Here is a 24,730-nt window from a genome sequence, read left to right on the forward strand (position 1 = left end):
ACTTTTGTCCACCTGTAAGCCCAGGTCTCAGTTTGCTTCACGTGGACCAAATACAGGGAGTGGGAAAAGGTGCATTGTGGGACAATAGGTTGTTCCGGGATGGAGAAATAGCTCACCAGCGGATGTGGAAGAATTTTGATAAAAACATGATCAACGTACTGCTGCTAGGACTTTATGCAGCTCCATATTTAGCTGTTGTGTATGAGAAACTGAGTCTTCCTTCATTAACCAATAAATGAACAAGATTTCTTCTTTGTTAGTTGTCTCATCTTCTTCTGTAAATTGTAATGCAGTGCTGCTTCTGGCAGACAGTAGAACATGTTATTGAACATGAACGTAATTTTAGATCTCAAAGAGTCCGTGAAAAATATTGCACCTCCCAACAGAACTGATTCCCCAGTCAAACAGACTCTCGCTGGTGCGAGCAAAGTTGTGGATATACTACCGGGCAGGTGCATATGGACAGATTATTTAATTTCTGAACATTAACCTCAACGTGTAAATAGTTTTTTTTTTTATTCACATTTACTAAAAAACAGCTGGATCAAATGCCATATTTCCATTTTTACCACTTTGCTGCATGTCTGCTCTCGTTATCAGTCAGTTGACTCAGTTTATCTCAGTGCACTTGTAATATCATACCTGACATTAATATCACAACTCTAGTTAACTCATTGGCTGCCAGGCATGGTTGCAACAGAGAGTCGGGGACTGTGGAATGTGGGGGGCCGGTTTGTCCGGGTGCGTGCATCAGGGCATCTTTAGGGTGCACACTAGGAGAGCATTCACACAACATGTTGGGTGCACGATGGATGCGTGTTCAGCGGGTGCATTTTGGAGGCGTTTTGACCACATCTGTGACAACCAATTAATTAAGACGGCAAATGTTGCAGTCTCTCCTGAGGAACATTTTGGTGTTAAGCCAAAAAGATGTTGGCGTGATTTGCAGAGGGAAGCGGTACTGCTTCTCTAAACTATTTGTAGCATAAAATAAGCAGCAAGAGAAAACAACATAGAAAGCAATGCTAATTATTAATAGGACAAGTAATCATTAACTATAATTTTGTGATAATGTAAGTGTAAATTTAAAAATGATAGACTATTATTCAAACAATAATCATCCAAAAAATGGATCAAGACAAGTATATTGTGTTCAGCCATGTGGCTGGATGCCTACTTTAAATTCAGATTATTAGCAATACTGACAAGTCAAATATGCATTTCTGTTTGGCAAATTGCCCTCATGTTTGCTGGTAACCTGTGCTCTTTCCTGGACTGTATTTTGCTCTGCTTGGCACGCGTACAGTGTTAGTATAATTTATGCAGACGCAAGCTTAAGCAGTATCTCTCATTGAAACGCCTATTGTTCCACAGCTAGTGTTAACACACACACACACACACACACACAGTCTGACAGCCAGGTCAACATCTCTATCTGCTAAAGGAGAGCTACAAATCTAGGCCACCTCTTGGATTAGGGATATCCATTCAGCCATACGTTCATCTGCTCTTCCTCAGCTAAGAATGGAAGCCCCCATTTTTCCATCAGCCCAAACACCATCAATCTTTTATCCACTCGTAGTCAAAGCAGTGACTGAAGGAAAGCACATGGATTTCACGTGTAAAAAGTAGATACAAAAAAAACACTATTTATCAAACCAATATTAGCCCTTAAAGATAAAACATCAAAACTGAGGTTTTCAACATTTTTTAATCCTTGAAAAAATTACTTTAAATACCAGTTTTTCTTCAACAACACTATAATTTACAATCCGTAACTTTTGCTTTGTGCAACTAACCAACCAAAACAAGACAGTTGATTTAATGTATGAGACCAACGAGAAAATATTTGCAAAGCTGATGTTACAATTTTGTTTAATTAACCATATTATCAGTTAATCTAGGCTAAAAGAAATTTGAAAAATTCCATCATTTTATCACAACTTGCCTCAAATAGTCGCTAACCTACTAAATCATTTTAAAGGGCTGAAACTAACGATGCCATTAAGTAGTTCTGTTCCTGTGTTGTAGCGTTTCCTCTTCTTGTAAGAGTGGCAACATAGCTGTGTGTGAAGGTGAAAATGGAAAAAGAAATTGGAGGTGATGCGAGTTGCTGTAATTGTCAGTGATGAATGTGGCACAGTGAATGGAGAGAGATTAATGAGGGACTGCTGCTCTTCCTCATGTTGCTGGACTCCTACAGTCTTTGTTCTCCCCAGTCTTGTTTTCACACCCCATTTGGATCTCCCCATCAACTTGGCAGAAGCAGCTGCACAGTCTCACTCACATATTAACCCAGCTTTTCCTTTTTTTATTTTGTAAAGCTCAGACAACAGAGTTTAACACCCAACCTTCTCCAGATCTAGCTCAATCATTTCATCAACACCCAAAACACCTGAATTTACAGGTGTTCTTTCATGTGTAGGACACTAAATCCAACACTGTCACCACATTCTTCAGTGAACGAGTAAACAAACTGATTGATAAAGAAAAATTCCTACATAGGCAAAAAAAAAAAACAAAAAAAAAAAAAAACTTGACCACACTAATAAATGTTGATATAAAATCAGCTCCTTTCTTATTATTGATCAGACTACCCAAATATCCTTGATTTGATGTCTAGATCACATCCCCCCCCCCCCCCCCCCCCCTCACACACACACACACACACACCCTTTTAGTCTGACAGGTCTCCACTTCTTTTTTTCTAAGTGGACTTATGACGAGGGAGCTAAGCTAACCCTCTAAAACCCTTCAGCTCTACTTGATCCGCTAATGTCTAGTCTTTCTCTTCCTCTTTCCTTTCCCTCACAAAATTGCCCCCACCCCTATAAGACATAAATGCTTTCATGATGGCAAATGTAATCAAACCTGTATTGATTTTACATTCCCTTCCACCCACACTGCTTTTTTTTTTCTCGCCCTTTTCTATCATTGTGCACTCTTATTCAAGCCCAGTTGTTGCTCACCTCAATTTCAGGGTGAAAAACAAAACACCCAAAGTAATGATAAGCAAGAAGATCCTCTGATTGTTAATGTGTAATATAGACATACATAGATTTGCTTTTACAGCAAAGTGGAGTAAATTAAAGTAGCTAAACTGCTATGTGAACACAGCGCAAGTAGTAAAAAGTATAATACTGAACTACCTTTAAGCAAAGCAGTAAACTTTTACATCTTTTGGCATACATATTTCATTTAATGGCATGTTTGCTCATTTAAGGTAAGTGACAGTTATTGCTGCATAACTCAAAACAGGAATGTAGCAAAACTCTCATACAGCAAGTCTTTTCTTGATGCATCATTTCCTCCCTCCTTTATCTTTGAATGAAAATTTAAAAATTTATAGCTCTCTCATCCCCTCCCCCGTCTTTCATCCCGACATCTCTGTGAATGAAAGCGTCACATCAGTGCTCAATGGAAACTGGATCACTTCTGTGTTCTCTATGGTATAGAAGAAGACATGAATAATAGATAAGCACTAAGTGAGAGGCAGTAATGATCAAGGTGAAAGGTTGAAAATGGAAACCTGTTGTCATCAAAGGAAATCGAGACAGAGGAGCATGCAAATGCTTTAAACACTTGTTCAAAACTTTTCTATGATTTCAGCGAGTTAGTAAATCAGATTTTTAAAAGTTGCTCCGTGCAGTAGCATTACTGACAAGTACCACAGTTTTACTTGCTGCACAGAGTAATGAGCCCATCATGCTCAACAAGATGAAGTAAAAAAGAAAAAAAGAAAAAAAAACGCAAGGTGGAGTTTCTTTCATTTGCTTCATGCGAATTGCATCGTCAAGATGACACCATTTAAGCTAGACCTTTCAAGAATTTGACCACAATGATGAATACCTGGAGCAACTTTTCTGTGGATTAATTCTTTCAGTTGTCAGAAAGCAGTAAACCTCCAGCAGGGGTTTACAGCTAAAACGCTTTTTCCTTTACCCTTCTTAGCTGAACTTTTTAACCAGGAAATCTGAGTTGTACACACATTTCAAGTTTCAATTTCTTAATGTTTAGAGACTAAAATATATCCAAATCAGTGACATGCTAAATTAGCAAATTAGCTCATTTCCTATTAGACTTGTCAGTCCGTATGTAAACTATGACGAAAAAAAAAACTGATTATATGGAAATATTTTAAGAAATGATTCTTTGTCAATATAATTTGTTCGGCTTAAACCCTGAAACACTAATAAGCACAGGACTATGAAAGGTTCCTCTACAGATCGGTGAAGTGCATTGGGGAATTCAGCCTGATATCTGATCTACTAATTACGTTCATTTCAAAACCAGATACTGATATTGGATCGGATAGGTCCCAGCTGTAGTTGCTCTTCTCTGTGAAATATTTTGATACGTTCCTCTTGTGCCTTGTAGCTGCATAGATTTATGGCTGCTACTCTGACAAAAGATTTATGAGTGAGAGTATTTCAAAGATATTTGCATCATCTGGCTTATTCTGATGATGGCTAAAAGGATGCTACAGCCATTAGGAATGGTTTGTAAGCCTTTTATTTTAGCATTGTACGTTCAAAAATAGCATAAATTTAGCTGAAAACAGTTTAACCAGTGTTTTGGCCATAATATGAAGCTTTAAGAAGATCAGTTAATTTCCTGGTCAAGCAGAAATTCAGAGAATATGTCCCTTTCTTTGGATTTTTGACCAAGAATTAAACCAGTAAAAGAGTACCAGCTTGTTCAGTTGTAAAGACACCTGTCTGCACAGCGCTCATAAAAAAAAGGGCAATGAGCAAAGTCAAACTTTGAACTCTCCTGAATAAACACTAACTTTCACTCAAATATAGCACACATTAACACTGAAGCCGAGGTGACAGAAAAGCTTAGCTGAATAAACAAGTGGTGATAGCTGTTTTTTCTGGCATTAATGACTTTAACATGGGGTAAAGTTCCCGTGCATCACACACACATTATCTTCCAACACTTGATAAATGACCTCTTTTCTGACACAGCACAGTCTTAAAGTCTCCCTCTCAACCCTCCTGTCTGTGTCTTTCTTTAGGTTTTCCTGTGCTTCTGTCTGTTTGGCACATAAAGGTTACTGGGTAACTCCAGACCTTCACACACCCCGCCCCTCTTCTGGTCTTTCCGTCTGACCTGCTCCATTGAAACAGCTGGGATTTTATCACACACACACAAACAATGAAAACATACATTTCTACTGCCTATCCAGCTCATACCCTAAAAACCGATAGAAATACAACTGAATTTAGTCCCTCAACAGTTGAGTCTGAACAAAAGTTGTCAGAGCTACACCAAACATCTCACATTTCACCAACAAAAAGTCCCAGATTACAAGGCCTTTGTTTTTGTTGGCTATAAATATGCCAGTTGATAGTCTATTTGCACGATGGGGGGTTAAAAACATGCCGAACTAAAGTAGTTGTACTTGAATTTTATGGACAAATGCACCTCAAGCTACTGGAGAGGAGGGGAAAAAAATTTTATGTGAAAACCTCCACAAGTGTGTGCGCTCGGTGGGAATTAGTAAGAGACAGCTCAGGTAACTGAGGAAATAAGTGTGTTAATTCAATCCCAACGGGATTCAGGTAGACTGTGTATGTGGTGTAAACATTTTAAACCAAAGAGTAAAGTGTCTCCAGCTTCTTCCAGCTTAAACCAGGGATTTGATTCTTTTTTATATCAATTCAGCAATAAATGTGTATTGGTGTGTGTGTTTGTGTGTGTGTGTTCTCTGAGTGAAAGGCAGAGGGGCCTCCCTTTATGGGCTGCTTCTCCTTTGTGATCCATGAGAAAAAACCCTCAAAGTCAGGGTGACACCCTGGTAACTATAGCCTGTGCTTTCACACAACATCACAGAAATGATTGGACTTAGCGTTTGTGTGTTTTATATTTAAAAAGGACATGCAGGTGCATACACCAGTCTTGATGTGGTGACAAATGCATGACTGCATTTTCTGTTGAGATACCGCATCCTTGTTTTCTCACAGACTGAATGTGCGGGAATTTGTATATAACAGAGAGATGCCTTTGAAAGCCCAACACAATAGTAATGATGGAGTGAAGAGATGAATCCAAGGACAGATACTTTCACGGCAGGAGAATAAGGCAGGAGGCAAAATAGCAACAGTTTGGTATAGAGAGTACACGATAAAGACAGATAAGAGGGGCAGATAAGTGAATGCCAAATATCCACATGTATGCCTGGATTCAGAAAGAATAAAATCAAACACAGGAAGAAAAACATACAAACACACACCAAGGCCCAGCTGGTTTAGCAGTCATGCCTAATTTTTTCTCCCCCAGAGTCTGACCTCGACACTCTTCCAAACCTCTTTGAAATTCAAGCCTGGATGAAAGAGAAAGGAAGACAGAGAGAGCAGACGGAAGATCCTCGTATCTCAGTTTGAGTATGTGGACAGACACCAGTTTGGATTTTCTGAACAATATCTGACTTTGAAAGCAATAAATAAATAAATAAATAAAAATAAAATGGAGAAGAAGAAAAAATCATAAAAAAAATAAAAGAAAATGGGCAGAAAAAGCCCCATATAAGATGTGGAATTCTCACCTTTTGATTAAACATAGTTTTGTAGCTCAATATTTATTCCCATTAAAGTGGGTCACTCTTAAAATGTTCACGCCTGTTAAACAAGGTGTTTAAACAGTTGTTTTACGAGCAGGTTGATTTGTACGGCTAAACATTTGGGATCTTTACAGAAGGCAGCAGTTTTGTTGCTACGTAAGACCTTTCTGCCCCCTTCAGAGTCCATTTGTGGCTAAACGTTTATTTCCTCCCTGGCAATGCTGTTTTAAATCTAGTGCAATCCAACCCTGCCGAGTTGTTACCCTCCCTGCCCCCTAAAGCTGACAGAACAAGCTAAAACTCAAACATTCTTAATTAGAAAAGCATTCATTTAAAAAAAATAAAAACAAACGTTTGTTTGTAAGGTGTTTAAATGCTCAGAATGTTAAAATAAAGAATATCAATGCAGTTTAGCCATCTTGCTACTACAGATGTCAATGTTAGATCTAATGCTGTACACACAGCTGACAATATGAGATACGCTGTATTTTTATATGCAAACACCTCCTGCTACAGTGCCATAAAGACAGACTCTGGCAGACCACAGATTACAGGGAGATCTATTAGCATCTAGTCTGCCTCCACTCATATTGACTCATGGCCCGTCTTAAGCCCAACCACATCAATATAATCAATATATATGCGTTTATGGGGGTGACATTTATAAGTATCAAAGGGCATGAGATGTATCACTGGCCAGCATTATAATAGCATAAACTAAGCTGGATGAGGATACATATGAACATTCTTGTGCTTCTGTGAAGGCGCCTGAAGCTGTTTTTACAATTGATTAGATTTAAACAACAGATACTGAAACAAATAAACTAGATGACAAAAAAGATCGATATTATGGCTTTACGTCACTACGGTGGTATGTGTGTCGTCCATCTCTTCGTCTTTCTGCTTTAAACACACTGCTTTTGCACATCTACACTAAAATACACTAGAAGGCAATATGATTAATGTGAGACCTAATGTGAGAGTACCTGGAGTCTAGATGAATGCAGGTTTATGTAGACACACACGTCCACGCACACAACATTATGTTGGCCGCCAACTGGGTTTCCTGACCTACATTTCAACACCAGGTCTGTCTGCTCTTCTCTCCAGAGGGGATTTGTGCGTGGGTGGGTTTCCTCTCTTTTTTCATAGCAACACACAATCATTAATCCAATTTTATAATTAACTTCACACAGAAAATGCCGGAAATGTCATAAATCTGACCTTAATGAGATATATATACATATATATATATATATATATATATATATATATATATATATATATGCACATATTATATATGCATGTTATATTTGCATAGCCATCTGTGTGTGTGAGTGTGCATGTTTGTACAATAAGGCATATTTAAATTACAACTTAATCAAAAGTGATGTAGATGATGACCAAGGTGGAATAATGCTAGCCGTCAATCAGTAAAAGCTGGAAATTTTATATTCCAGCTGTTCTGCCATGGATTGCTGCCATTCCTTTAACAATATTATTCATTAATGTTAGTGTGTCAATATACCATGTGTGTGTGTAAGACACTCACAGTGTTGGTGATTTAACAGGACAAAAGTGATATGAGACATTTGCAGCTACCATGACCCCCGTGTTCAGCGCCTGCTGCTGATACGAGGGTCTTGTCTGATTTAGGCACAGAAACACGCTGAGCTAATTTAGGTTAAGTGGCTCCAGTAGCTCAGGGGTACAAAGCAACACGCCATCGAGGGCTGGCTAGTATCAAACAGAGGAAAGCTGAGCATGCATGTGTGGGTGTGTATCAGGGAAACACAAGGACACCAGATAGAAGTGGGTAAAGCCATATCAGCAACAATGTCCGTATGTATGCTTATCTTCTGTTCTGCTCAACAGGAGCAACATCAAACACAGTCCTGCTGATCTAATTTCCCCTTTGTACCTCACTTTTCACAAGCAATAACAGGAGGGCATTTCTGGAAAAAGAAAAATGTTAAACAACAAACTATAAAACTAACAATTAAAAACAACCAATTGATCAATGAGCACAGATTATGGATGAGTTGGACAAATCAGGTTCACAGCAGGAACACGACAGGAAGGCTGGATATGAAACCAGATGTCATCCCTGGTGGCTGACATTGATTGTTGTTATCTACCAATAAATTTAGAATGCATGACTGCATCTGGTTCAACTCATCAGACCAGGAACATTGATCCATTCTGTCAAAAGGCTTCATATACACCACAGTCCTCAAAAGACAGTAAACCTTGCAATATGCTTTGCTTTGTGCAATGCATTAATACAAACTGCTCACAGCAGTAGTTAACTTTTACCAAGTATCTTCACTAATTAGTTGAAACTTGACAGTAATAAATGACCCATTACACATCCAGTGATGTAGGACGTGCTTGTTGAAGGTGCTCGCCCTTTTTACAAACATTTCCAATGAAGTCTTCCCAGATGGTTTTGTGTGACAAACCATCTGGCACATCAGGTTAGCCAACTAAGGGAACATCCCTGATTGTACACAACAGGCTTAAATCGCCTTGTTCATCTCTTTGAACATGTCACATCCCAGTCACATCAGTCTTAAAGTCATTCAACTATGGCCATATGTTTTACACACGGGAGCGCGACCCTAAACTAACAACTTTATAAACCATCATCATTTTGCAACCATTTACAATATTCTATACAACTCTGTTTCTCTTGCCATGATGTGTCAGCAGAGCCATCTCTGACATGTGTTTGGTAATGATTTGACCATCATTATGCAACACTGTAGCCACTGCAAAGTCTTATAATAAAAGTTCTGTTTCTATCTAAGGACCAGCTTACTGTTTACAGGATGCCATGATGGATCAGCATTTGTACAACACCCATATATCAGCACACAGACACGAAAATTGGTGGTTTTGTTTAAAAATCCCAGCATGCATGCATTATGCACAGTTGTGTATGACCACACATGCATGTGTTAAGCTTTAGTTTCTCCAATGATAATCCCATGTTTAGACCTTGTCTGGGGAAAAAAAAAAGCATGACCCCCAAATCTACTTAACCCGACGTTCCCTCCCTCTCTCCTCTCATCAATCCTTGCTTCTTTAAAAAAAAATAAAATACAAAACAAATGTCGTTTATCTTTGCATCCTGGCCCCCTTCTGTTCCATCTGGCCAATAATGGATGGAGGCTTTAATAGAGATCGGACTTCTGTAGGATGGGATGAGTGTGACCCTCTAATGGGCCTTGAGGGAAACAAGCTTCCTGATCAAATCCTCCCAAAATTTAAGACCAGCATTATTCTAAATTAAATTCCGAGCAAGACCTCATGTGTCTCTTTTGAAGAAAGATAAATGGGAGCATGCAGCATGATAGGAAATTAATTAAAACCTCATTCTGTCTTGTAATTACCAGAAATCCATCAGTATGTTAATTTAGTCCCATATAAAGCCTGCTTGAACACTAATATTATGTTTGTTAAAACTGTCAATTCACACGTGCGCAATTAGATAGAGAGATAGATGTAGGGTTTTCATAATCTGCTTGTCTGTGTTTGTATGCCACCTTGTGGTAAAAACACAAATTGAAGCCTTCATCCTGCTGAGATTTTTTGAAAATAATTTACAATGAAGTCGTTTAGCTTCATTTATGCATTTATGTCAAGCAGTAATGATCTCCTGTGTCATCACAAACCGAAATGTTTGTAGTTTTCCTTTTCTCATAATTACTTTGTATTTAACCCGAGTCCATCTATGCATAAAGGATGGAAAGTCCTTTGGGGAAAAAATGTTTCCATTGTGAAAACTACTGGCTAACAAGACAGATTTAAAGAGGCTCTTAAAATCACTTTCAATCCTCTGTCTCCCTTCCCTCTCTCCTTTTATAATCAGTCTCTATGGGGGGACATGAGCTCTTGGCTTTGCTTTCAAAGCTTAATGGAACGTCCAGCTGACTGGGACATAACTGGTGTCTGAGACTGAGCGGCCAGGACACAGACACTGAGGGAAAGGTGTATACAGTGAAGGACTGAAGGCGCCATGGCTGATATAAAGCAATTAACAACACTTGAGTCAGGTAAAATCTGTCTTACTAAACATGTCAGAGTTCATATTTGTACTCTTTGGAATGATCTAAATTTGTATAATCAGATTTTTTTCCTTCATGAAGAAGTGCACTGCAGTTGAGGTGATTAGGCAAAAAAGTAACCCTGCAGAAGGAAAGAAAGACTGTAGCTGCGTGGAGATGGAGAGCAGAGCAAGCTGGTCAGTCGGGTAAATGGGGCCACAAACCTTAGAGGACCAGACTCAAACCAGCATGAGGTGGGAAAAAAAGCTCCTTCCAATAGCAGCTCTCATTAAAGAAATGAGTGTTGACTGGGGGGCTGTGCAGCCAGGGAGTGCTTAAACACACTCATCCTGCACTACGACTCAATTAGATTTTTAATTACTAATGTCAAGACTAATGAAGGATTTCAAAGAGGAAGAAAAGAGCTGTTGCTGAGGCAGTCCAGATAAAGTCTGTTGGAGTCCCACATTCTTTATAGAGACGTTTTGCTTGTGTAGATTGTGTTTAGATTATCATAAATTGAACTTTTATGCAGTGGATATAGAAACTGTGACTTATTTATACACACACTCAGCCCTAAGATTCATCATAAGCACTCCAGTGACCTGTTTGAATCACCAGACTAGATTTCTTATCTCAGCTGCATTCTCAGCTGTTATCTTTTCATAACCAGTTTCATACAACTCTGCAACTATGCAAACACCGAGGAAATGAACATGCTGCCAAACCTGGGTAGGAAAAAAAGAAGTACAAGATACTGTCCAAAGGATATAAGATGGACAGATCCTAAAGATGTAAAGCACCAAAGCTCTGCATTTTCATGAGTACCCCGTGGAGCAGTACTGTTTATATCAACAGCAGAAAGTCTGCAAGGATAACAGCATAAGGCTCTTTTACACTTCAGATACATAACATTAAATTACTTCCTCAGTGTGTTACAGGAACATCCAGTCATTCCCATGCTGGTTCTCTTAATGTTCCTCGCCATATTTATTCATACATGCCTGTAAAAGTAGTGGAAAGTGACCCCTTTGTTTGCTGTGCAAGGTATTTCTGTGAGGTAGGACACTCAAGAAGAGCAATATAATAGTTCTTTTAAAGTCCAAATTTATTTTACAACAATTTGTATTCACTAATATGTAAATGAGTGATCTCACACTTAAAGACACTGAATCCAAGTGTGAGATAACCAGAGTTGCAAGAAAGGCAACAACTGACATCATCACATCACATGTCATGACAGGAGTGGAAAAATCAGCAGTGGCAAGGTGGGAAATATATTGCACTGAGGAAGGAAAATGTGGATAATGTACACTGTACAATTACAAACAACAGCATTTTAACAAAGACTTTTGATATGGGAAAAAGGTACATGTTGTAAAGTCTGATTAAGTACATTTTCAGTCTCAGATTATGGGGCAATTCTCACATGACACTAACATGGTCAATTACCAGCAAAAGCAGTGTATGCATGAAAAGGACTAATGAATGTAAGGTAGAAGTGAGAAAATGCTTAAAGAGAAGATCTTAGTAGATGTAAGTAATATTTGAAACTAAACAGTCATTTGCTGTGTCACAGCTCCCCCCCACCCCCCCCACAATGTCTCTCCTGTGCCACATTTAATCAATGACAGGATAAATGTCTGTGTAAACTCCGGTAATTATCTGGCTGTTATGTCTTGATAAAGTAATTGAGCCAATCAGTAAAACTCACTTGTGCGCATATGGGATTATGAGGCTCTCTCACACCTGATCCCACCTCTGCTCCTGCTCCTCCTCCTTTATAACTAGCAGTCTCCCAAATGACAAGCCAGCTGAGTCCAATTTATTGATCTAAACACATTATCACTTATGCAAAGGACCAAACTGTATGCGTGGAAAATCTAATTGTGTGCTAGATTAAGCTCTGGGGGACTCCTGACTAAAGCTTGGTACTTTCATTTACATAGACTCCACAAGAAACAAGAACTGAGTTTTGCTCCCGAAGCTGCAAGAACAAGAAAAAAATTATTTTCTGTCAGGTCCATACATACTCAACGCGAAGCACGTCTGCAGTGGGGAGGGATTACTGTGGGTGGCGATGTCTGCTTTTATGTGCAATGAACCCGGTTTTTACCTCCACCAAGGAGGTTATGTTTTTACCGGCGTCTATCTGTTTATCTGTTTGTGTTCGAGATAACTCAAAAGGTTATGAACGGATTTTCATGAAATTTTCAAGAGGTGTTGGAAACGTGAAAAGGAAGAACTGCTTAAATTTTGGTGGTGATCCGGATCACTGTTTGGATCCTGGAATTTTTTTAAAGAATTCTTTAACATTGCACTTGGTAGAGGTTTTGCTTTTACGTGTTAACCACGCCCACCTCAAATGTCGGACCAATCACACAGTACTTCTCGGAGCCCCACAAGAAAAAACTTCTGCCAGCCTGATGTGTCGAGAACTGTCTTTAAACACGTCCACGAAAACAAAATGACGTAATTTTCTTCTTGGACCTCGAGAACAAAAAAAAGTTCTCGCTTCCTGTGGACGATGTAACAAGCTTAAGTAAGTATGGAAATGTATATAATATTTACAAGTATACACAAACGTTATATTATGCAGTTTTTGGATAGTGAACAGAGGTGAAGGGTTTCATAAAGCACAACAGATTTAATCTATAATTACCAAATGATGAATTGGTGTTTTTAGTCAGAGCAGCTGCGAGTAAAACAGCAAGTGGTAAAAACTACCACACACAGTTGAACTCATCTCCACCACAGACGATGCACCAAGTATGAAATAATAAATGGAAAAGGATCAAATAAATCTTCACATCCAAAGCCCCGGTTGACTTGATTTGCCCCCAATACTGGCTTGTGGTTCATTCACTAGCCATTTCTGGTCACACAACCACAAATTTCTGCTCACCTATTTTAGTTCATATTCAAATGAATGTTTTTAAGGGATGTGTCTTGTAAATGAAGAAAACATCAGTAGAAAAAGGACAAACACACAATCAAATGAATACTGACTGATCTATGAAGGAAAGTGAAGGAAAAAACAGAAGCATGGTTGCTTTGATGAGGAAAAAAAGAAACACAGCCTTCACCATTTCATAGTTAAATGACCCTTATCAACCTCTTACCCCAAATCCTGAAAGCGTGCAAGCGTGAGTGGGTAAAATCCCCCCCTTTTTTTTTTAGCCCTTCATATGTCATTAAGCTGTGTGTCATCCAATGAACTCCTTTGTTCTCCCACCTCAAACCTGCAAATGGAGGATTTTATGCACATTCATGGTAAATGTTGCCCATTTTCATTAATCTCTGTGTGTTTATGTGTTTTGGCTTTGTGAACCCAGAAAGAGCAACGGACACACATCCTTGTGAAATGATGAAATCCTAGAGCTCAAAGCCATTCATTAAAATGTCCACATTTAATAAATGCCTTTCCATGTAGGAAGATGGGCCCAACCTCTTCATCTTTCAAAGCAATAAAAACCTTTTAAAAACAAGCAGTGACATGGTTCCAGGCTCTCCTGCTGGCAATTCAGAGTCCCCCTCTTATCTCCATGTGTCAAAAGGGAGAAAGAAAATAGACAGTTAAGGACATTTTAACTTTTTTTGTTGTTGTTTCCTGGTTCAACCTGTGTAAAGGAAGAGAACAAAGAGGACAAAAATAAGGGTTTTTATTTCTCCTCTCTTGTTCTGTTTTGAATGCAGAACATGTTAAAAGACTGTTAAATGCCTTCAGGAGAGCCTGCAACCAAGTCACTGCTTGTTTTTGACAGGTTTTTATTGCTTTGGAATGATGGGAAAAGTAGTCAAGTGTGTGCAGAAAAGACAGGCTAATGATAAAGAGCTGAAGCTGAGACCAAAGCGCTTCTCAATTCCCACTGTCAAAATTATATTACCCTAAGTGGATTTCAGCAGGGCCTCCCCTCATAAATGCAGTCAATCCATTTCATTTGGCCTCATCTACAAGCCTGGCCTCCCTCAGGTGCTCTTCCCTTGGGAGCAGTTGGTTCTGACTGAACCCACCAAGGGATTATGGGGGAATTGGATCGCACACCTGCTCCACCTCTCAGCTAATATGAAAGGAGGCTTGACAGAGAAGTCAAAGAAAGATTACTTATAGTAAATACTTGACTATAAAAAAATATCCTTCTGCAATTTAAAAGCTATTGAAGAAATATTAATACTTATGTAAAGGATGAGAAATTTAATTGATAATAATTGTTGATGAAGACGACACGAGGCACTTAAAAACAGCCGAAACAGCATGAATTCTCTGGCAAAGAAGCAAAGGCACACAAAAGGCGTATTAGCTGAGGTCCAATTAGACTTTGTATGAGGGTCGTCTGTTCTGCAGCTCACTAATAAAGAGTGACTGGGACGCTGATTCAATCTACAGAGCCGAGACAATACTGTACCAATGGCAGAGACATCTTGAGCTGTCACAGCACGTTAGCCAAAGCAGGCGTGATGATGGGCCTCGGTCTACTGGAAGGATATTGTTAGGCAGCATGGGCAGCTTTTAAGACAAGCATTCATCCAGTCAGACTTTATAAGTAGTTAGTTGAAGTTAGCAAACATGCAAAAGGCTTAAAATGGGACAACAGAAGCAGACATTGGAAGAGTTGCATTGCTAGACACCCCTATTTATTTACACCCAGCTTTTCATCCACTGAGTAATGCCATAGGCGGTCACTAAAACACAAACACAGGTCAAGGAAAGTCCTTTTAGTCTCTACTTTAACACACTCTCTTATTCCCCTGATCACCCCTTTATGTAGTGGCCGAGGTGAAAGTGGGTCACCTCCACAACCTGAGCTCTGTCAGCTTCATCACCTCCTTACTGCCAGCTCTCTTACACTTCCCTGCAGGCCTGGCCCATCAACTCCAGCTGCTTGCTATTATGTCCTGTTCCCAGGGGGTGGACATCCAGCGGAGCATCAGCAAGTTATGTATGTCCCAAATTAGGATGAAGCATTGTCTACATGCAGGCATGCATGCATGCACTGATGATTTATACTTGAGTGTGTGAAGGTTTTGTATATATTCAAAACTGTGTATGAAAGGTATATAAATAAAATAAACTTAGTTATAAGTAAAGTTTGATTTGATTTAAAAATGTATGACTAGATCAGGATTCAAACATGAAACAAATTAAATCATAAAATACGTATTTTGCAATTTCTCTCATAAAATATTTTTCATTTCATGTATAGCACAGCCAAAGTTAAACATTTTCACACATAAAGGGAACCAATTTAAGTGATATTAACTAATGAACAGTTTGCTACTTTATGCCTTAGTGACTATTTCTAAAAGCCTCCTCTGGCTTATTGAGTTTATGCCTGGAGATGACCCATCATCACCAAAGGCCAAAGGTGTGTGAGGTCACAAAGCTACAATCTGCATCAATGCCACATGGGACGCCCAGCAAATCACATCACAGACACACACATACACACACAGATTTACACAAAGACAGACGGCGCAGATCATTCAGCTACAGGGGGATGGAAATCACCTAATAAGAGGAGACAAACCCTGGCTTGATGGAAGCTTCCACCTCATGTGTTGTGACTCTCTGGCTGAGATAAACAGTGTATAAACAGTTTTCCATAAACACTTCAGGTGACTTAAGTGCACTCCAATGCAGGAGTTTGCTTCCCAGCTAAGATAAATATCTGGTCATTACTGTAGAAAAACAGCAATGTGGTGTCGTGCTAAGTCTCTTAAGTCTTACTAAGAGGCTAACAGAGACTGCTTTGTGGTTGCAGATGAAGGCAGAAGCCCCTGACATCACAATGTTTTTTAGTGAAAAATGTTTCTAATGAAAGAGGAATGAAGGAGGAATGATAAGTTCATAAACCTTGACAGCATAGAGAGTCCAGGTGTTATGAGACTGAGACATTCAATGTCTACAAACTTTAAAAAGAGTACCCTTTTCTACAGACTTTGCACAATAGAAATGCTCTGTTCCTTCAGTGTGTACCTTTGCCATCCAGGTTGGTTTGCAGTTTCCCAGTTGAACCTTCACCCACAGGTCCCAGCAGTGGTTTGGGTGTCCAGAGTGAGTCATGTTTCTGGTGCACCTTTGACACGGAGAGCAGCCGTTTGCGCAGGCAGCCCTCTGGCCTGGGGCTGGAGAAGGCTTGGGCCTTGAGGCTGTTCCCCATGTTGTTGCCGGGCTTGAAGGAGCACAGAGTTCGCTTCTCACCAGAGGAGTCCTCATAGCAAGCCTTGTGCCAGCAACTGCCCACCGGCTCCGAGGAGAGGCAGTGCACGTATGTGATCATCCTTGGCTAAGACCTAACCCCCACCACCTGCCCTCCCCTGCTCTTTGCAGGACCAAAAACTCCCCCACCCAACTCCTCCCCACTCTTGCACAGCTCTTCTCGGAACCCCTCCACCGACTGTGGTGATGGGAAGACAGGGTGACTGAAGGCTGTGTGCACGTGGTCAACCCCCCCCCCCCCTCAAACCCTTTGTCGGCCTCCCACTCTAGTTCTGGGAGGAGATGATAGAGGTTTGGAGGTTTCTGAAACCCACACAGGACCTTACTCCCACACCCCCTCCCAGTCTCCTCCTACTGTTTTTGTCTTTCCTGTCCTTCTCTCAGGGGATGCTATTGACTTGCATTGATTCTCCTGACAAAAGAGGGCTATGCTCAGGGCTCAATTACAAGATTAAATTCCAAAACAAATATCAAGCTTTATTTTTTTTTCAGCAAAAAGAAACAGTTGCAAATGCTGCAGAAATTTCAGTTGTCTGTTTGGTAGAAATCCCAGCTGCTGGTAAAAACAAGAACGCCAACCCACAAATATGACCACAGTAAATGTCTTAAATACTCCAAAGAAGTGAAACAAAGGTTTAAAAACAACAAGCAACGCCTTATTGGAAATACCTGTGGTTAAGGCATGTTTTTCCTCTGAATGCCATGCTGTCTTTACAAAGAAAATTCCACCACAAATCATGCAGAAAAACTAATAATCCACAAAAGTCAAGAAACCAGTTCATGTCCAGGGATGGTGAGCACATCTTTTGGTGCATTAAAAACTAAATCTGAAAAATCTCAACTTCCAACAGAGTTGCATCTGTGAGCAACCTCCTTTCCTTTTTCTTTCAATCTGAGAGCGCACCAGAATTGTCCACTGGCATCCACATGGTCTCTCCTCTTAACTCCTCCTCTCTCTGTCTTCTCTGCTCCTAAACGCTGCTTTTCTAATCTGTAAAACCAGAGATTATCCAGCCTGCAACCCCTAGCTGTGATTGTGACAGACACAGAACACAGATGGACACCAGGCGGCAATTAATAAAGTTCACCACCTCCATTTCAAGAGTGTGTGGACGTTAAAGAAGAACTGGTGCTCCAACAGGTTGAATCAGATTATCTTAATTGTATTTAAGGCAAAAACAAAAACATGTGGGCCAAACATCAAACTGCTGATGCAGATTTACCTCCACATGATTGGTTTGAAAGCACTGACTAAAATATTCATCGACGAACATCCAAGTGCTTTAGTTGCAAGTAGCATTAGAGTTCAGAGTGAGGATACCAGATGGAGTGTGAATAATACCTGATAGTCTAACACAAACTAATGTGTCAGACTAAAAGACACTGACAGATAAACAGGGTGAGAAGAGTTATGCATAGAGCTAACTTATTACCAGTGGAGACAATGACGTCCCTTAGTTTTATTTTAGGAAATAAAATTAAAGTGTATTTTTAAAAAGATGTCAAATGTGAAACTGGATAAAACTTTGGCACAGTGAAGGGAAATGTCTCCCTCTGCTGGTGGCTTTCACCACTGCAGAACAGTACAAACTCCAAGCAGCTGACGAACCTTCTTTTAAACCGATTAAGGTGAGGTTTTTTGTTTGTTTGTTTTTGTTTTTTTTGGGGGGTGGGGGGGGGGGGGGGTGGGGGGGGGGTGTTCAAATAAATATTTAAACAGGGACACACACACACACACACACACACACACACACACACAGATGATGAACATGTTGATGAACATGTTTTCACCTGAATGCAGAAAGCCTTCAACCAAGACAACAGTTAAAATTTCTCCATTTTCTGGCCTCTTACCAATACTCGAAATTTTGCACTTTCACACTCTTTGAACCAAAAGAAAAGGGGTTTTCACATTATGTTGGAGATGTATTTCATGATGTAGGCACATCATGAAATAAATCACCATTTCTGACCCAACCTCCATCTATTTAAGCCTGTTGAAGCTTGTTCTTCCCTTTCAATCTCTCCCTTGTCATGTAATCTCCAACCTGAAATTTCTGCCTTGTTTTCCAGTTTCTGGCTTGGATAATTATTTATTTATTTAGACAAAAAAAAAAAATCCATGGGTGTGTTGAAAGCTGCAACTTCAAGGCATAAACCTACAGAAACCTTACTGAAACAGGGAGAAACTGCGTGTGTGGCTGTTAGTCTGCCAAAGCCTCAGCAGACTGCTGGAGACTTAAACAGCCATTTTAAAGCGTTATCATTTCCACAGCACTGTCAGCCAGCCAACACACAAGGTGATTACGAAAACCGAAACCACAGTGCATGTACACGCATGCAAATTGTAATAAACAAACTACCAAACACATTTGCATGCACACATTCCTCTGTGAAAAAAACATGTGCAAACAAAAGATTTTAGCTGTGACCTGAATTGTACTTAATATAGTAGCAGTCTTCAGTCTAAAACTAAAAAAAAAAGAAGAAGAAAAGAAAAAAACAGCTTGACAAATTGGAACAGTATGCAAATGTTTGTTGGTAAAGAGCTGTAGACACAAACACATTCTTGCAAATCAAATGACAGATGAACCGATTGGCTGTGTATGTTAAAGTCTTATTCAGGTGGTCATGCATATTAGTTAGGGTGTCACAGTCCACTGCCTGTGAATGGCAACTATTAGCAGTTTAGCAACCATGCAAAAACCATCCTAAAGTTCAAGCTGGGGCAGTATGTTTGTATATAAAAACATCCTGATATTTATACTTGTTTTAAGGTGTCTACAAACTAACATATGTCAATGCATACACACACATTTGCACAAGATTACTGTTTGAGTGCAAAAGGGGGGGAGCGGAAGGCTTTAGGAAAGGGACAATGGTTACCATGGATACATATAGGTCTGAATGGGGAAGGAGAAGCACCTGCATGCTGAGTTAGTCCTCTGTCTGGAGAAGTCATCTACTCATCAGCAGGGATTCAGTCCATTGTCTTCTCAGACTTCAGCCACAACAGAACTTTTCCACTTTGTTCGTAGAAACACCACATTCACATCTGCCTCTTGAGAAACTTTTTTTAAGTGTTATCGTGGTCTCAACCTAAAAATACAATGAGGACTCATTACTAGCTAGTGCATCGTTATAAACCTCTAAACTTTCCACAAAGCCATTGTTCCTTAAACTCTTTTCAGAAGACAAAAGGTTCACTGGAGTCCTGGCAGATCCCATTCACACGCCACTAGAACTTCTATGTCTATTGTTTACTTATCAAGACCAAAAATCTCTTCTTCTTGGGATAGACTTGTTTACAGAGGTCAGCATCTCATCAGGGAATTCCTCCTTAAGTCCAACCCCAATTTGCAAGCGTGTATGATGTCGTGTCTAGTAAATAATCTATGATGTGATATATTTTTTTGCATTATAAGAAATAAAATATAAACTGTACCAGTCAGATTGTAAACAGGTAAACTTCTCTTTTGCCTCCAGACATTAATCAAAATGTTTAGATATTAGTTTCATGTTTTTGCCTGAATATAAAGTGTCCTGATAATGTGGCTTCTCAACATGGAGCACACTAACTCTGCAGCCTTCGTCTCAGCACCTCCCTCCTTTCCTCCTCCCTTCCTCTTCACTAGAGATAAGCAGCCTGCCACACTGAGTGTGAGAACATCCATCAACACTACTACCCACAAGGCCAGGGGGCAGTCTCAGGTCAAGAGGTCACAGCCTGTCCAGACACACACAGCACAGGTGCTTTGGTTGATGGAGAACTGTCATCTTATAAGTTCAAACGGGTCAATGTTTAATGGGGTTACTACGTAAAGGTTACTGACAAAGTTATCCATGCGCATCTCCAGTTTAGGTTTCTGTTATCTCACAGCAAGGTGAGGTGCTACTGACAACCAATCAAAAAATGCTCTTCAAGAATGCATTATTTAATTTTTTGAGACGCGATATTATAAAAGCTGATGAGTATTTTCATATCTATCAACAGGTAAATAATAAAATTAGAGAAAAAAATGGACACAATTTTACAATCACCATCCAGGACACACATCTACCTGCAGGCACAAAAAGCGTCTCTAAATGATACTGTTTTGACGACAGTATTCACAACTACAAGCGTCACCAGCAGAGCAGTTCAGCAACTATTTCCAATTAATCTTTCATTTTCAAATGCCATCATTTTATTAGCTAATTTATCATTTTTACAAAGCTGCAGCTCTACTTGTAGGGGAAAAAAATCTCATGTTTGACATCTCATCTTAAGTTTAGGTTGAATGTTAACTAATTATTTTAGATATTTTAAAAATTGCTTAAAAAAATGTGACACAAGTCTATTTTTAAATATCTGATTACTGATTAAACTGTTAAACCTTGTATTTATAAATGAAAGATATTTTTGAATACTTTTGGAGTCATAGCAAAGGGGACACTCGCATTATTTGGTGTGGAAAGTGTAAATATGAAATATGAATAAAAAGTCTGTTTCCCCCAAAGAAATACAAACACTCTCAGAATGAACATGAATATCTCTTGGTATAATGCAGATGTAGCTTTAAACCTCCAGCAAATCATAGTACAACATGTGAAGATGATCTCTGCAAAAGACAGCTGTGATAAAGTGAAGCAGAACAAAATGACAGTTTTAGTATGATGGTTCAGATCTCCAGAATGGAGATGGTTAAGCAACATGTGTTCACAAAGTCCCCCTATTGGGGGCTCTCAGGTTTTTAAAGGGTTAATCAATTTGTTTGACAATTTGTTTGACTATTTGTTCAATTTTTCAGCTGATGTATCTAAACTGCTATACATATCTACTACAATCATGCTACTGAAGAACTGTTGTTTAACAAAATGAATAAACAATGCATATAATAAAACAAATGTAGGGATTATACATAGTTTAATCTATTTAAAACATGTAAATAACATCTACTAATTAAATCTGGCTCATAATGAAACTGGATGATGGTTCAGGGTACCTCATATAGTTTAAGAGATCACTTATCTGCTGTCCACAATGAATGCATCTCAAGCCAATGATATGTTCTTCCAAAACTGGACGGGACCCAAGATGGCCTGAACTGAACTTGTAACATGAAGGTCAGATGAACTCTGCAATAACTGCACTCACCAGAGCTCAGTTGCGCAGAAAGAGATGCTGCATTTCTTTAGTCTTCACACGGCAGGAAATCTCCAGTTTAAGTGTATAAAACTCCAGCTAATCCTTCCTCACGTCTCATCCGATGTCCACTTTCTGGACCGACAACTGCACACGGGCTCAAGTGCAGAAATAACTTATGTAACATACCAAAAGCCAAACCAAGCCAGAGAACATAAATCTGGCTTCGCACAGGGCTTACATGATAATACAGGGCTTTACTGCACGGTTGGTTTTGGTGGTGAAAACAAATGAGAATTCATTCTGGCCACAGCTGGATGCGGAGAAACATGGGCTGAAATGTGTCACATCTGCCCCCGAACTGGAAACCCCATCTGAGGGGGCTTGTTTAAACCATAACATAAGCAGATACTCTGCAGCTGGCAACCATTGAGGAGTAATCTACTGGTTGGATCACAGAATTTAATATGAATCCAAGTATTTGGGTCAGTATGTTAAGTGTTTTGAAGCTAAAAACCCCAAAGTGGAACTGCTGCTTTTATCTTCAGCTGCAGCTAATGTTAACTGAGAGGGTTTCACTGTTCATAATGCAATAAAAAAATACTCCGTAGTAACGTTCCTCTTATAGTACATTTCACAGAAACAGTCAAACACTCATAATCTTGTGTTGAAATAGTAAACGGCTTCATGTGACATTAACAAACATCTGTTTCTGTCCATATTTTGTCACATTGCGCGGACTGTATCTGACAGCGTAACTTATTGCATACAGCTGATAAACTGGGACACCGCCACAAATAGCTGATGTGTTCAGTTTATATTACCTCATCTCTGGAAGACATAAATCTGTAAACTATGGAAAGAGAGGCTCTGGTTTCACAAGAAAAGATTATTTCCTCATTTCTGGAATTAAAAAAAAAGGAAAAATGACTGGATCATTAAGCCAAATCTGAGGAAACATTTGGTTGCAACACATTTATCATCTTATATTATTTCTGTATTGGAAGGGATTCCTTGTTGACTGCTCTGTAAACTACATCAGGAATACTTAGAAAGACTTTAAAAAGTAGGACTAGCATCACTGTCAAACATAAGTCTTTATAACACCTCAACATGCAAAATGCAACTATAACACCTCAACATGCAAAATGCAACTAAGAGGGAACTTTTACTTAAGTTTATTCCAAGACTTTATGTACAAGTGCTGCATGGTTGCTGAGCAACACTATAACAAAGGAACTCTGCATCAAATATCAATGTTCATACACTAACAAAAGATCATGCATTTGTCAACCAAAAGTAAAGAATATCTCTTTATCACCTCAAGCTGCCAACAGGCATTATTCCTACAATCTTTAAGCATGGTTGTGAGTGTGTCAAGGGGGAAATAAAGCAATAAAGAGCTGTCATAAAAAGTTCAGCAGTCTAGTTAAGGAGAGCTCTGAAAGGAGCAAAATTTGTCCAAGACTGCTGTTAACAGAGAAATACGTTTTGTCTTATTTAAACTCACTCTGCAGGACAGCAGCCCAACAACTGCTGTTTCGCCAGCTGTTACTGTGGACAACACACACAAATACACAACTCACGCCCACTCACGCATTACAAGTATTAAAAAAAAAAAAAAGAAAAGAAATAGATTTACATCCATAAGCCTTTAGTGATGATTTGCTTTAAGTTAAGAAAGAATCTGAAAAGGAGTGATAAAGCGGGACTTGGAGTAAATAGCTGAGGTGGGATTAAAGTCAGGGAACCTGAATGAATCAGAGTTCAGAGACAGGGAACAAAGGAAAAAATGATTAAAGTGGGAAAGAAGGAGGATTTTCTTCACTAAAGAAAAACACAAGGAAGGATATTATGTAGAGGAAGCTGCTGTGACAAAGACTACTCGGCACACACACATAAAAGAGATGGAATTGAACTTTTCTTTGTCTCACAAAGTCGAAGGGAAAAGCCCCAACTCACACTGGGGCGATGAAGCACGTTCCTGTCATACACAGACACACACTCACTTACCTTTCAGACAGAACATGGCTCTTCACTGATCTCCAGAATTATCCACGATAAACAAATCTCAGTCCCTACTTCCTGACAATCATCTCGCTTCTCGTTTCTGCAAGCTGCTCGGTCGCACGCCGCTACAGATCCTGACATATACACTCCTCTCTCCATCTCCCTCCCTTTCTTTCTCTTCTCACACACACGCACACACTCTGAGTGGCAGCAAGCCAACTTCTACACTGCAGGAAACTGCTCAGTGAACACCCCCCACGCCCCCCAACCCTCTAACTGTACTTCCCCTCTCTCCCTACCTATATTTCTCAGTATATCTCTCCTCAAATATCCCCCTCCATTCATGATAAGAACCAGAGAACTAGAAGCTCAGCCTAATTTTAATCTCTTAAACCGGATGTCATCAACAGGCATCTTGATTTGGTCTCTTCAATGAAATTAATATAGTATACAAACATATAAACATAAACATATTAGGGCGGCATTAATCTGGTCAACAACTTTTATTTAATGGGAACTACGTCCGTTGATTGCAAGACAAAATAAAAACAAAGTTATACACAGTGTGAGCATGATCCCTGCAGCAGATAGTGACTGCAGAGAATCTGGGGAGTCAGCAGTTCGCAGTGAGACATGCGGGCCCCCCAGCTTGAGGCCGATCCATTGTCCACTAACCAAATATAATCGCTTTAATCCCCACAATTCAACTGTTTGTTATCAGAGGCAGCAACAAGCTTGGTGCATTACCAACCCTCCATGCG

The 24,730-nt window shown here is 39.5% G+C and overlaps 1 protein-coding gene across 1 annotated transcript in view; it reads right to left on the reverse strand.

Annotated features, from left to right (window-relative positions):
* nhsl1b (NHS-like 1b) overlaps positions 1-24,047 on the reverse strand; it is a 47,959-nt gene extending 23,912 nt beyond the window's left edge. The window contains exon 1 of the mRNA XM_079255779.1: positions 23,973-24,047. Within this exon, the coding sequence (XP_079111905.1) occupies positions 23,973-23,988 (16 nt within the window). The 5' untranslated portion in view covers positions 23,989-24,047. The remainder of the gene's footprint in view (positions 1-23,972) is intronic.
* Between the last annotated feature and the right edge of the window lie 683 nt (positions 24,048-24,730).

Source organism: Telmatherina bonti (assembly GCF_933228915.1).
Source record: "Telmatherina bonti genome assembly, chromosome: 16".
Taxonomy (NCBI): Eukaryota; Metazoa; Chordata; class Actinopteri; order Atheriniformes; family Telmatherinidae; genus Telmatherina; species Telmatherina bonti.